At 33.2% G+C, this 14,049-nt stretch overlaps 2 protein-coding genes across 10 annotated transcripts; both read right to left on the bottom strand.

The window, feature by feature from the left end:
• Positions 1-418: 418 nt before the first annotated feature.
• On the bottom strand, positions 419-7,273 carry LOC114259827 (putative B3 domain-containing protein At5g66980). 8 transcript variants are annotated; one of them, XM_082896572.1, is made up of 6 exons: positions 7,148-7,273; positions 4,105-4,229; positions 2,958-3,372; positions 2,736-2,876; positions 2,517-2,653; positions 419-1,182 (listed from the first exon to the last, which is right to left on the bottom strand). In XM_082896572.1, the coding sequence occupies exons 2-6, from the start codon at positions 4,189-4,191 to the stop codon at positions 931-933; spliced, it is 1,032 nt and encodes a 343-aa protein (XP_082752698.1). In that variant the 5' UTR covers positions 4,192-4,229; positions 7,148-7,273; the 3' UTR covers positions 419-930. The 8 variants fall into 8 exon arrangements, with proteins under 8 accessions (XP_082752698.1, XP_082752689.1, XP_028055658.2 ...); XM_082896563.1 differs by having other exon boundaries at positions 2,517-2,668; positions 7,148-7,265; XM_028199857.2 differs by lacking the exon at positions 7,148-7,273 and adding an exon at positions 4,363-4,572 and having other exon boundaries at positions 2,517-2,668.
• LOC114259829 (B3 domain-containing transcription factor VRN1) lies at positions 7,012-13,805 on the bottom strand. 2 transcript variants are annotated; one of them, XM_028199862.2, is made up of 5 exons: positions 13,666-13,805; positions 13,469-13,565; positions 9,204-9,624; positions 8,089-8,273; positions 7,012-7,608 (listed from the first exon to the last, which is right to left on the bottom strand). In XM_028199862.2, exons 2-5 carry the CDS (start codon positions 13,553-13,555, stop codon positions 7,363-7,365), a joined length of 939 nt encoding a protein of 312 aa, XP_028055663.2. In that variant the 5' UTR covers positions 13,556-13,565; positions 13,666-13,805; the 3' UTR covers positions 7,012-7,362. The 2 variants fall into 2 exon arrangements, with proteins under 2 accessions (XP_028055663.2, XP_082752700.1); XM_082896574.1 differs by having other exon boundaries at positions 13,469-13,581; positions 13,666-13,803.
• Between the last annotated feature and the right edge of the window lie 244 nt (positions 13,806-14,049).

Below are 14,049 nucleotides of genomic sequence, written 5' to 3'. Positions count from 1 at the left end.
TTAGCCTTGTTTGTTTTGGGAGAAAGCCTTGGGACTATTAGTCCCTTAGTATTACTAATACCCTTGGAGAGGGGATTGGTAAGGAGGAAGTAGAGATGGTATTAGAAAAATAGTGAGGAGATTATAAATTTTTTTATTTTTTTTATTTTTTATATATGGGAAATTTTTTTTAAAATATAATTTTTAATTTTTTATATTTTTTTATTTGTTTTATTATTTTATATAAAAATAATTTAATAATTCCTCATTACTAATCCCCTCACTAACAATCCCCTCACTAACAATCCCCTAACAATTCCCTTCATTCTATCTCTGAAAACAAACGGGACCTGAAAGCGTTTGTAAACCTTGACCACCGTAATTTTTTAGGTGACCTAACCGAAATTCCAGGGCCGGAATGAAATGCAAAATTCAATCCTGAATGCCAAGTTTTTTATTTTTTATTTTTTATTATAGATAATTTGGAGGATTCATGACATAATCGCAAAAAACTAAAGAGCCTAAACGTTCATCCAAGGTAGAGAGGACCACCGTGGCAACATTTTTTTGCTCTCCACCACGAGAACACTAGACCAGATTTCAACCACCACCTCTTGGATTGAACAAGTCAACCAAGCCTCACTTTTCAAATCAAAACCCAGTACAACTGATCAACAACAAGACCGCTCGAGTTATGGCAAAATATTATAAATCTACGCACACATCAAGCAAAATGAGTAAAATTCAACTACCAATTCCTAAGCTGGAGATTGTAAGTTCCACCCTTGTTCCTTTCATGCCTTCCTATCCCCATTTCTCCACTGCTTAGGTTAGATACATGTAACTGTTCCATAATGTGCCAAAAAAATTACCCATTCCTGAGGTTTTCCTCCCAGTGCCTCAAAGCTACACTCGCCTCTTTCTAGGGTACCTGTGGAGTTTCTGTGCCCTTCAACGTAGAATTTGCACCTGTATTTCTCTGCTTAGTCTTCTACCTCTGCGAAAAGCAAACTCAAATAAGCACTGGTCATTCAATCCAAGACTGTACTCCTTCCAAAAATCAGCCCACCCATTTGTGAAAGTAAGTCGGCCATCCAACCGAGAAGTAACTTTCACAGGCCACAACTTCCCATTCTGATCACGCAACACCATTTCTGGCTCCATTTTGATACCATTTTTAACCAACCACTGTCGAGGAAGGGTCTGCAAACATCAACGATACAATTAGAAAGCAAATAATGTTTGTAAGCACCACAAATTATATATATACCAAGACATAGACAAGAAACAGAGAAAATTGGCAAAAGTAAAAGAGTGCTTGATCAATGTAATTCAAAATTTTATAACATAGCAAAAACCACGGACTAGGCATTATAACTCATGTTAATGAAAGAAAACAGAAAATGGTGAATTTGAGAACTCCTTCAGGCGGATCTCTTATCTATGAACTTACAAGTAACACAAATAGATGCAAAATAGCAATTCCTCATGTCCTTTGTTTGTCATGGAGTGTTAGACAACCACTAATCAAGTTTTAATCTTGTCCTTGAGGCCTTATTTTCTATGGAAACCTACAGCTTTTCCATCTTTTCATACATTGGATCCAAGATTAAAGGAGTCACCCACACAACAAATCATTAACTTTGAATTTGGCTCATGGATTTGAAAAGGGCTGGGAAATGGGGAAAAAAAATTAAATTATATTTCAATTGCATTCCCCTCACTTTTTCCTCTTCCCTTTCCAAATCCTGTCCAAATCCATGATAGCCTAAAGACATCCAAGAAACTAAAAACTGGACAACAAACACCAAAAATCTTCAGTCTTTACTGTCACATCAATTCATCCAGTACAGAGGGCTCCAAACAATAGTAATACCAAGGGAGCCTCTGCTTGAAAGTAATAGCCATTACACATTCATACTCACTCACAAGAGTCCTGGTTCTTCCCAATAAATACTTCACAAGCCTCTCTTCTCCCAATTTCACACCCGAGAGTACTATAGAATGAGCAACTGCAACAATCTCTATCTTCAACATTCAACACTCTGAATCCTAATATGTCTTCCTCTTCTTTTTTGTGTGGGATAAATTGTACAGCTTTGCCAATATCGTTACTTTTCCCTTTCCTATAATTTCATGGTATGTATATTACACTCCAATTTCCAAACAAATCAAATGAAGGACATTTTCACTGAAGGATGATGCCTTGTTCATAGCTTCCAGAGCAATACGAGGAACACATGCTGGTAAAAAGTGAAAACCCAGACATTCTTATGCCATCTCCAAACAAAAACTTCCATATTCCCATGTCTTACACTTTCTCTTCATGGCCCTCTCACTTAAAGTCTAGTATCTACTAATTTTAATTAAATGAGGCATCAAGATATGTGAAGTGAGCGGACATTTAAAGCAGGGGCTAAAAGGTCCAACAACAAGGTGGAATTGCACTACCATTAGGAAAAAACTTTGAAATTTTCAAGATTAATTGTCAAAGCACAAAGTAAGTACATTTTTCTCATATAAGACCAACAGCTCACCAGACGGTAACGCGCTGATGGATACAAAGATGCAATGAAATGTGGATTTGTTGGTACAACAAACTCTGATGCATCAAATGCAGTGTGTTGCTCAATGATCTTTGAAGGAGTACTTTGTGATTTATGCCGGCTTACTTCTTCGGAACCAGTAACTGTACATTCAACATATAAAATGGAAGGAAAGAAAAAAAAAATGAAACTAATTAAAGAACAACTAACCTTCAGATTTTACAGATCTTTTCATGGCTGTAGGATGGACAGATGGAATAAAATGCAAGTTTGATGCATCAAATCCTCCATGTTGTTTAATTGTCTTTGAAGCAATTCTTTGTGATTTACGTCGGCCAACTTCATCACAACCTGCAACGGTACATTTAACATATAAAATTTGGGAAGGGGAAGGGGGATGTACAAAATGAAACAAATTAAAGAACAACTCACCTTCAGATTTTACAGATCTTTTCATGCCTATTTCTGAATACTTCAGTTTGCAATTTTGAATATTCTTAGAACGAATCTGCTCTTCTTCTGATTCTTGTTCAATCTTAACAGATATGGCAGTCTTCTCAACAGTTTCTTCATTCATGTGTTTGTTTGCTAGAGCTTCTTCCTTCATGCATCCATTCTTCCCAAATATTTTAACGTCAAATAACGAATTTCCTGTATATCTAAAAACTAAGAAGTTCCCAAACTCTAAAGAATGATCACTCGCAAATCTTTGCCATCCATTCTTGAAATATACACCATTTTCATCTTCTTCCACCTCCACGTGCCAAACATTTCCACCATGATCTTTAAGTTTGGCATTATTAGGTATGGTTCCATTGATTTTCTTGACAAAAGCAGGTGGTACACGCTGCAAAATAGAATATTTATCTTTATTCAAACCATACACGAGCAATGAGATTTCTAATGAAATCAAAGTTAGTAAACAATGCATAAATGAAGTAGAATTTTTGAAATTCTCTGCAATAATCCTAACTTGAAATAATCTTGCAAAACAAAATCACTAGATAGCTTAAGAGTGATTTAATCTTGCCCTAATTGTGTCTGTCTTAGGCGCCTAAATTAGCATTGCAAGATTATTGCAGAGAATTCCAACTCGTCTAATTCAAGAACATAACAGGTACAGGTGGTATTTAAATCAACCCAATGCAATGATACCGGGTTTAAGCGAATTCCATTGAATTGAACACAGATTAGACAAGAACCCAACCAACCCAGATACTTCAGAGTTATGCTAAGGAGCCCAAATAAACTCTAATTTTCTACCCAACGCGAATTCCATTGAATTGAACACAGATTAGACAAGAACCCAACCAACCCAGATACTTCAGAGTTATGCTAAGGAGCCCAAATAAACTCTAATTTTCTACCCAACCTCTCACATGGTGTAGCACATGTGAGAGGTTTGGTAGAGAATTTGGTAATTTATTTGAGATCCATAGCATTTTCCTTTTCTTCATTGAATTTTTTCCCAATAGATAGTACAAGGTAGTGCAAAGTGGAGTTATGAAAATTCACCCAAAAAAATGAATGACAAAGTTTAAAGCACAATGAGAGAGAGAGAGAGAGAGAGAGAGAATACCAGACATTGTGAGCTCTGATCAGGCAGATATATTTTAAAGAACTCATCAAAGAAAGAGACCTTTCGACTACTATGACGTTTCGTCATTTTTTTTTCTGCTCTTTCCTCTCCAAATAGCACAAACCCTAATGAGCAGAGAAAGGAACTAATCAAATCAAAATGAGAAAGAAAACAACTCAATTCGTTTTACAGCCCCAATGTTCAACAATTATCAAAAAGAGAACTGCGAAAATTTGAGTAATCAAAAAAAACCCTAACAATTTTGAGTAATCAATTCAGTTTGAGAAACGAATAGACATTGAATGACGCTCTATCCAACTTGGAGCATTGCGATTTTAATCCGATCGAGAGTGAATAAACGAGATGCGATGCGATGCAACGCGACTGTTGAGATCTCTTCAGATGCACTTTTGTAGTATTTTAGCACACACAAAGTGTCGATTCGTATTAATTTATATCGTTTTATTTGTTAATTGTAATTTAAATTTTAAAATTTATAAGTGATATTGGATATCATTACATTCCACTATACTTAATATATATATTTTTTAATATATAATAAAATATTAAAATAAAAATAAATGTGAGAGAGATTTAATATGTAAAATTTATTACAAATTAATAGTTAAATAAATGAAAAATATTATGTAAAATTAATTTGTATTATATATATGAAAAATATTATGTAATTTAGTGTTATATATTATACAAAAGTTTGATAATTAGTTAAAATATTTTTTAATTTGTCAATCCGTCCAAAATAGTTCAAATCGTAATTTGTCAATCCACTAATCCTCCATTCAATTTATAATTTTACTTTCAAACCACTCAAACCGTACCGCGTATACCCCTATGTGAGACATTAGAAAATTTTATAATACGGTAGTGCGTGTTTGATATGTTAATTATGATTTAATTATAATTCATGAGGTTAGTTGTGATTTATTAGGATTTTAATTATAATATTTTTTTTTTATGATTTAAAATATTTTAGATTATATGTTATTTGGGGTTTGGTTATGATTTATTACTTTTTATAATATAAAAATTATAATTAAAAATGATTTAATTATTACATTAGCGGTAATTAACTTTACAAATGTCATAATTTTGACTCGGGGCACATTCAATCTATAACTATTAATTGAGTTAGTTACACAAAAATCGTTACCCGTACTTATTAATGAATATTGTTTAATCATTTTTATTTAAGAATTTATACATATTGATCTTTTTAATTATAAAAAATCATATTTTTTGAAAAGTAAAAATAACATAATTTTATAATTAAATGAGTCAAAGTATACGAATTAATAAATAAATAACATAAGGTATTAGTGATTTCATTGTCCTCAAAAAAAAAACATAAGGTATTAACCCTTATTAATAAAAGCAGTTAGATTTTTTTATTTTTAGAGGGAACGGAAGCAGTTAGATTTGATGTGGCAAAAAACTCCTCCACAGAAATTACAACATCATTCGATTGATATTATTGCAATTCGTGGAAATATAATTGGAATACATGGGTCAAATGGATTAAATTGAACTCAAAACTACTCAAGCATAGCCCAAGTGGTAGTCAGAATTGCCAAAGCCCAATTTGTCTAACCGAGAAATTTCACCCAAACCCAACTAAAGCCCAACAAATTTAACTAATTTAGAATCAAATTGTCCACAAAAAATTGAGTTGGGCAGCATAATTTTTTAGGCTATAAGTCTAGAAAGTTGATTAAATCTATAATCACTTTCTCACAACTCTACCAAACGAGACCAACTTTTTACAAACTTGTTCATAAATCCACAATCTTTAAAAAAACCATAGTAATAAAAAAATAAATTGTTCATAAACATTCCCACTTCAAACAACAAATATTGTTACATGGTATAAGATTAAATATTCCCAATTCAAACATCCCATAAAAAAAATCCAATAGCCAAAGTGGATTATATATTTGTCATATATATGAAACATAATAATATAACAACTCGTGTTAGAATTGCACCGGTCATTCCAAATCTTTACCCAAGGCCAATCAAATTTTTAATTCGAATTGAAAATTTTAACCCAAGCTCATTCTTATAAAAAAATTCAAGTTAGACTCGTGTTACTCGAGTTAGACTCGTTCAAGTTACACCCAAACTTAAATGCTTCTATTTATACCCATTAAATATCTCAACACACTCCTACTTGCAATGTAACATTTTATGAGTGTAAATAGAAGGGCTCTCACAATGAGAGATTCTAGCTACACACTTTCTTTCTTTTTAGATCCACCAATTAATAGAATTTAACCATTGCGCAAAATTATCACGTACAACAAAAACTCTCAAAAAAAAAAAAAAATTACACCCCTCTCCCCCACCCTACCACCTACTGCCTTCATCACCCAACTCTAACTAACCTCTCCGCTGTCCTCAGGTTGCTCCCGTTAGCCCTTTCTCCTCCCTACCACGACACTGTAGCCTTGCCACATTTGAAACCCTAACACTTTAAAAACTTAGCCTATACATTTATGTATATATAAGGAAAAGAACAAAGAGATGAGTGAAAGGAGTCATCTGGAAAGCGATAAAAGGTACGAGAAATGGTGGGGCACTGGAAATGGTGGAAGGGCTACAGGGCAAGAGAGGTCGTCAAGTAGAAGAGGGTGGGTAGATTTAGTGAGGGGAAATGTTGATGGTGAAGGGTGTGGAAAGAAAAAAGATGTGTATCTCGAAAAATTAATCATAGGGTGAGGACTGTTCAGATGGGCATTCCTGGGTGTTAGACAAACTTACTTTTCCTCTACCACCAGATCTCACCTCAAAAATTCTCAGCACTCCCTTTACTTGACTCAATCATAAACCTGATGAGTTCATCCCTCCAAAATTATTCAGAACAACCAACTCATGAATGATACTAGGAGGTTTAATACCCTAGAATTTCATACTCTTATTCTAACTTAATTTAATGCAGTTCCATTTCTACAATAAAGACAAGACACACAAGACCCCAACAAATAGCTCAAGCATATACAACAATCTCAGCAAACATAACAAATACCTCAAATAAATAAAGGGGGAAAGCCGGAGGCGACCATCCTAGGTAGGATTCAATCTTGCTTTAATGCGTGAGCGTGAGATGCGAAGCCATGTGAGGCATGACACAATGCAAGTCTCTTCCCAGCTGCAAGCTTTGACTACTTAAATTTAATCTATCTCCAACAAGTATTTAGCTAGTTAGCTCTAAAGAACAACATAGCAACCATAGACAACTGCTCAATCTAGTGATCTGAAAATAGAAACTTTGAGAACAAAATCATTTCTATCCACCAGCTCAAAGATGCAAACATCTCCTGGTTTTAGTGTGTTTTCCCTTCTAAATACGCGCCAACCGCCTGAGAAGTTACATACGCTTTTTCTGCTTCTAATCACTTTCACAGGCCACGATTGATCTGAAACGAGAAGTATAACACTTTCTCTATCCTTTTCCATGTAGCTCTTCAGGAATCTTGATGGTATATTCTGCAAACATTAAAGTTTGTGTATTATCATTGTGAATGATGGTTATAGATAATCATGTTAACAAATTATGACCACGATATCAAAAGTTTCTCCTAATTATTTGTATTAGGGCATATTACCATTTGTTGAAGTCATCAAACTAGGCTCCATACAGTTGCAGATATTTTACCAATTCAATATGGTAGTTTTTAATGATATTATGCTAATCAATATAATGCCAGTCACTAACATATTAGTCTAATGTCGTAAAAGTTTACAGACGTACTTATCAAAACAGTGCAAAATCTGACTAATAAACATGTGCAGTAATGCCAAAGAAAAACCCTCATCCATAGAAGATTTTTCCATGGGAAACAAACAATTATTGTGTTGCATAATTTACCATAGGAAAGGAAATCCATCCAAACATCCCAAAAGTGTGACAGAATATGTGTTTGTTAAGTTGCAGCTCTATGAAAATGCTGGGTTCAATGACCTTACCATAACCCCACCAGTAATATAAGCAGGCTTCATAGCAATTTTGAAGAACGGAAATTTTGACACGAATTTGCTGGCTACTTCAAGAGCTTCTTCATCCCCTTGAATTGCCCTTGGAACTATTGGATGTAAGGTTCTCTTAGTAATTCCATCGCTACTTGCTTCACGTACCAGCCTTTTAGATTTCCCTGCATTAATCAGCCACGTGATAAGTAACTGCAATGTTGTTAGGCATGCAGCATCCTTCCAGTGCAATATGAGGAACACATGCTGGTGAAAAGTGAAAACCCAAACCAGACATCTTCTGCCATCTCCAACCAAAAAATTTCATATTCCCATTTCTTACACTATCTCTCTGGGGCACTCCCATTTGAAGTCAAGTATTTTCTAATTTTAAATTAAATGAGGCATCAAGATATATGTGACATTGTGAGTGGAAATTTAAGGCAGGGACTAAAAGGTCCTCCAACAAGGAGGGATTGAGCTAACATTAGATATAAAACTTCAGAATTTTTTGTTTTCAATTCATCAACCAAGATTACTGTTATTTTCACATACATTACCAACACAACAGCTCACCAGAAACTAAGGTAGGCAGGAAAAGATACAAAAAATTCCAAAGGTTAGTTATTCTTCAATTAGTTTCATTTAGTCTTTTTTTCCGTTGTATATGTTAAATGTAGAGTTACAGGTTCCAATGAAATTAATCACATAAATCACAAAGAATTGCTTCAATTTCATTTAGTCTTTTTTTCTGTTGTATATGTTAAATGTAGAGTTACAGGTTCCAATGAAATTAATCACGTAAATCACAAAGAATTGCTTCAAAGGCCATTGAACAACACAGGGCATTTGATGCATCATAATTTATTGCACTAACAAATCCACATTTTATTTCATCCGTCCATGCAGCAACACCTCGATGAAATAAAATGTGGATTTGTTGGTGCAAGAAATTCTGATGATCAAATGCCTGTGTTGTTCAATGGCCTTTGAAGCAATTCTTTGTGATTTACGTGACTAATTTCATTGGAATCTGTAACTGTACATTTAACATGTACCATGGAAAAAAAAAGAGACTAAATGTACAGAATGAAGCTAATTAAAGAGTAACCAACCTAGGGAAATTTTGGATCTTTTCCTGCCTATCTCTGAATACTTCCATTTGCAATTATGAATGGGCTCAAAACAAGTGTGCTCTTCTTCTGACTCTTCTTTAATCTTAACAGGTACGGCAATCTTATCAGCATTAGAAGCTTCTTCATTCATGCATTTGTTTGCAAAAGCTTCTTCCTTCAAGCATCCATTCTTCCCAAATACTTTAGCATCAAATAACGAATTTCCTTTGTATGTAAACAGCACAAAATCCCCAAACACTAAAGAATGATCATTTGCAAATCTCTGCCATCCATTCTTGAAATATATTCCATTTTCAGCTTCTTCCATCTCTACATGCCAAAATTTTCCACCAAGATCTTTAAGTATGGCATTGTTGGGTATGGTTCCATTGAAATGCTTGACAAAATCCGGCGGTACACGCTGCAAAATGGAATATTATCTCTATTCAAAACATAAATAACTTTAGACTCTACAATAAATAAATCTATATAATATGGCAGGAAGGGTTTTGAAAATGTCTCAAAATGTATTACAAATACATTTTGAATCAAGGGTTCAAATTATTTCATCTAACAATTTAAGGGTCAAGATGATTTCTTTACTTTTGCTTTTCCCCCAAAATATATCTCCCTTTCTCTCCCTTTTTGAGTCTTTTCACCTATCCACCCACCCATCCTTCCTATTTTTTTGAGTCTTTTCCCAAATTTCAAGTGTAGTGCACTACTTTCTCCAATGCAATTGGCTTCTTCAGGAATGAGTCTTTGGTTTGTTTTTTAAATTTTGTTATTTTATTTTATTTTTGTGTGTATAAAATGATATTAGACTTTTAAAAGTATCTTTTGGAACAAAGTTTGACTGCAGCTTAAAAATAAAATAAAAAAAATAATAAAAAATTCTCAGAGTTTGACCATGGTAATAAAATAAATCTTGTGGTTTTAATTTTTTTAATTTAAACCCTTATTTTTTTAATCTAAATTATTTTTCTATTTTTATTAAATAAAACCGACATAAAAAGTGTATTTTAGCCATTAAACTTTAATGTAGGTATACATAAAATGTTTAAAATATATTTTTTTGTTGAGTTCAATGGCTAAAATACCATTTTTTTCGTTAGTTTTACTTAATATAAATTGATAACAGTTTAGATTGAAAACAAATCAAAATATTATGATTTAAATTGACAAAATTAAAAGCTAAGGGCTTATTTTGTTATAAGCGTCAAAATTAATCCTAGGAGTTTTTTTTTTTTTTAATAATTTCCCCAAAAACCTTTAACCAAATTATTATTGATTTTCTTATTGGTTGTATTTAAAAAAACTAGGCTACAAATTGTTAAAAATTAAATAATGTTCAAAAATTAAAATTTTAGTACACATTTTACATATTCTTACACACTTTTATATATTTATATACATGTTTACATTTTTAATATAATTTATATATAGATATATATATATTTTTTAAATATGTATTAAAAATTTAAAATTTTCTAACATTATTTGATTTTGAACAAATACTCAGAGCTGGGTTGTAAGCATAATATTTTTTAATAACCAATAAGACAATCAGTAATATTTTGGTCGAAGGTTTTTTCTTTAAATAAATGAAACCAATAAGAAAATTAATGAAACATTTTGCCACAAGGAATATTTTTAAAAGCTAATACCATTCAACAACAATGAGCCAAAAAACACAAAATAAAACAAAACGATACCGTACCATATGCAGCAGTTGCTACTATGCATAAAGCACAGCAGCATCTTCACATCTAACATCACCATCTAAAACTTTGCACCCACCCACCCTCCCTCTTTCTCTCTTACGTCTCACCTCATTCTCTCTCTATGCTCTCCTATCTCTCTTTCCCTCAGCCTCACTTTCCAAATTTTAAATTTCAAAACACACATTCACTCCCTCTCTCCCTCCATGCTCTTCTCACTTTCTCTTTAAACTCTCCTATCTCTCTTAAGGCTCTCAATCTCACTTCTCAATTTCCAACATCACTAAACACTCTCTCTTTTGCTTTCAACCTCACTTCCCTAGGCCCAAACCCAACAACCCGGCGGCGTCAACGAACAAGCCTTCATTGTCATGACTACATCCGAGAGCAACGTTGGGGACTCCTGTCCTCCGAAATGTCAACATTTTCGGTTGAGAAATCGCCCACCGTGAAAGAATCGTCGCTGTACAATACCTAGTAGAGACACATCTGACGGTTGTTGCAGCTCGACGAGTCAATTTGGTCATATCGAAGATTGGGCCGGTCTGAGTGTAGCATTTTTGGCACAGGGAACACTGGATTCAAACGAACGGTCGCCATATGATACCTGTTGAAGTCACGGTCGGTGGTAGTGTTGCCGTAGATAGCCGCAGATAAGGTTTTGGCCCTACTGTGTCAGGTTGGAGGCGGCGTGGAAGAGGCGTTCTAGGGTGGCAGTGAGGGTGGTTTCAGAGAGGGTTGTTGTCGGTGAGGGTGGTGTAACTGTACGAATATGGTGATTTCAAATTCTAATCGACAGCGAGAGTTTTTGAATCTTAGGTTGTTGTCCATGAGAGAGATTGTGGCTTTGGAAGAAATTGTAGGAGGAGGGTTTGGAATTTGAGGGGCTGGGAGAGATAGGTAGAGAGAGAAAGGAAGAGGAGTGAGAAACCAAACATTATTTTAATTTTATTTTTTTCTATAACCCGGCATGCCCTAGATTTATGGGTTTATGTGTTTTATACTCTTAAAAGTGAAGAGCATGCCCTAGATGTATGGGTTTTTGTAGTTAGTTTACGAAAGGTTAAAAAAAAAAAATTAAAAAAGTAAGGAAGAGGGATTTGGAGGCAAAGGGCATTTGAAATTGGTCGCTTTTTTTTTTTTTTTTTTGGATTTGCTTTGTGTGCTGGCTGGTGTTGCTAAGTTTGATTATAGTCATGTTAAAAAATATTTGTGGAAATTTTTTTTAGTATACAAAGTTGAATGCAAAATTTAAATAAATAAAAAAATTGAAGTTGTTTGGTTATTAAGAGACGAAACATCATTAGAAATATTTTTGTTTAATGATGAGATCAAAATATAATTGGGAGATGTTATTTTGGAAAATATTTTTTTCTTTGGTGAACAAATTTGAATTCAAAATTTAAATTGGGTTCTATTAACCAAAAAAAAATGGTTTAGTTTTACTATTAAAATGTAATTTTTTCACAAGGAGAGATAAAGGAAATGGTGTGATTTGTTTAAAGACTGACAAAGCCCACTTCAGCGACAAAGATAACGGGCTTGTTTGGTTTGTGTTTGTAGAGTAGTTTTTGAGATAAAAAGTACGAAAACTTGTTTGGTTTGCTTTTTTTCAGAAATGGTTTTGGAAAATTGTTTTGGGGAGAGAGTTTTAAAAAAAGTGATTAATTTGATGTGTATGAGAGAGAGTGATTTTGGAAAATAGATAACCAAGCAAAATTTTGAGATTTTTTTTTGAAAAAATTTATTTGGTTTGATTACTCTTGAAAATTTGTTTGTAGAGAATTTTTTTCAAAATTTTTTCCCAAAATCAAACCAAACAACCACATGTTTTTATTTCCAGATAACTAATTGGACCTATATTTATATTTTCACATCAAATTTTTAGCAACAAATTTGATCAGTTACATTTTAACTTAATAATTTTATACTCAATTAAATTTTAATCTCATTATTAATTATACTGTGTCTTTTGGCAGGGACATACACTAGTAAATAAATAAATCAAAGCACTAGAGTACTCTCTAGCTGTATACTTTACCATTCTAATTAGAGAAATGATGGAGACTCCACCCCTACAAGACCTCACACATCTTAACCACTTATGATGTAGACCCACACATACATAAGTGGCCCCACACATACACGGAGGCTCAGGATCACTTTCGGGTGTGAGCGTCTTCTCCAAAGGGATTCCAAACATTTTCCTTCTAATTAATGTCACCCTTCTAAATCTGATAATAAACTTTAATGAAAAAGCAAGAGGAACAAATAGGGACCTCTTTTCTTGCAACTAAAGCATAGTGGCCAAATTGATTGCTGAGGAACTTCAGAAAAATAACAGAAATGAAAATTTAAAATTTGGGATTAATGCAAACAACAACATTCCACTCAATTTAGTCCAGAAAATTTTAAATTATAAACTTCTTTTATTTTCTTTGAGCCAATTTTCTCAACAACCAAACCAAGAAAACTATTAATGAAATGGAAAGTTGAAATTATGAATAAATAAATGCAACAATGAGAGAGAGAGAGAGAGAATACCAGACGTTGAGAGTTCTGATCAGGCAGATATACTTTAAAGAACTCCTCAAAGTAAGAGGCCTTTCGATCACTATCACGTTCCGCCATTTTTTCACTTCTAAATAGCACAAACCCTAATGAGCAGAGAAAAAGGATACGGAGCTTCAAAGAGCTTTAACCAACTTCAATCAATGGGAGCATTGCGATTTCGAAGTTACCTCAAGGCGCCGGACAGATTTCCGGCCGGTGAGAGTTGGTGGACAGCTGGCAAAACGGCAGAGAGAGAAGAACAGAGTGCCGATTGATTGTTTTTGTGTGTCTACGAAAAATACAGAAAAAAGGTAAATTATAAACACACAACATTTTCTTAAATTATAAATTATTTATATTATATTATGACCTTTAAAACTTATAATTTTATAATAAATAGATCATTTTATTAATAAATTATTAAATTAATTAATAATTTTTAATAGTGTTAAAATTTTATTTTAATTAATAATTTAAATAATTTTATTATTATATAAGTAAATAATTAAAAATTTTATTTTTTAATTAATTCTATTAAACAAAAAAATTTTGATAGAGAAATATTTATAATT

The sequence above is a fragment of the Camellia sinensis genome, chromosome 1 (assembly GCF_055761805.1).
Source record: "Camellia sinensis isolate YWXY chromosome 1, ASM5576180v1, whole genome shotgun sequence".
Lineage (NCBI taxonomy): Eukaryota > Viridiplantae > Streptophyta > Magnoliopsida > Ericales > Theaceae > Camellia > Camellia sinensis.
This window is presented reverse-complemented; position numbering and strand designations above follow the sequence as displayed.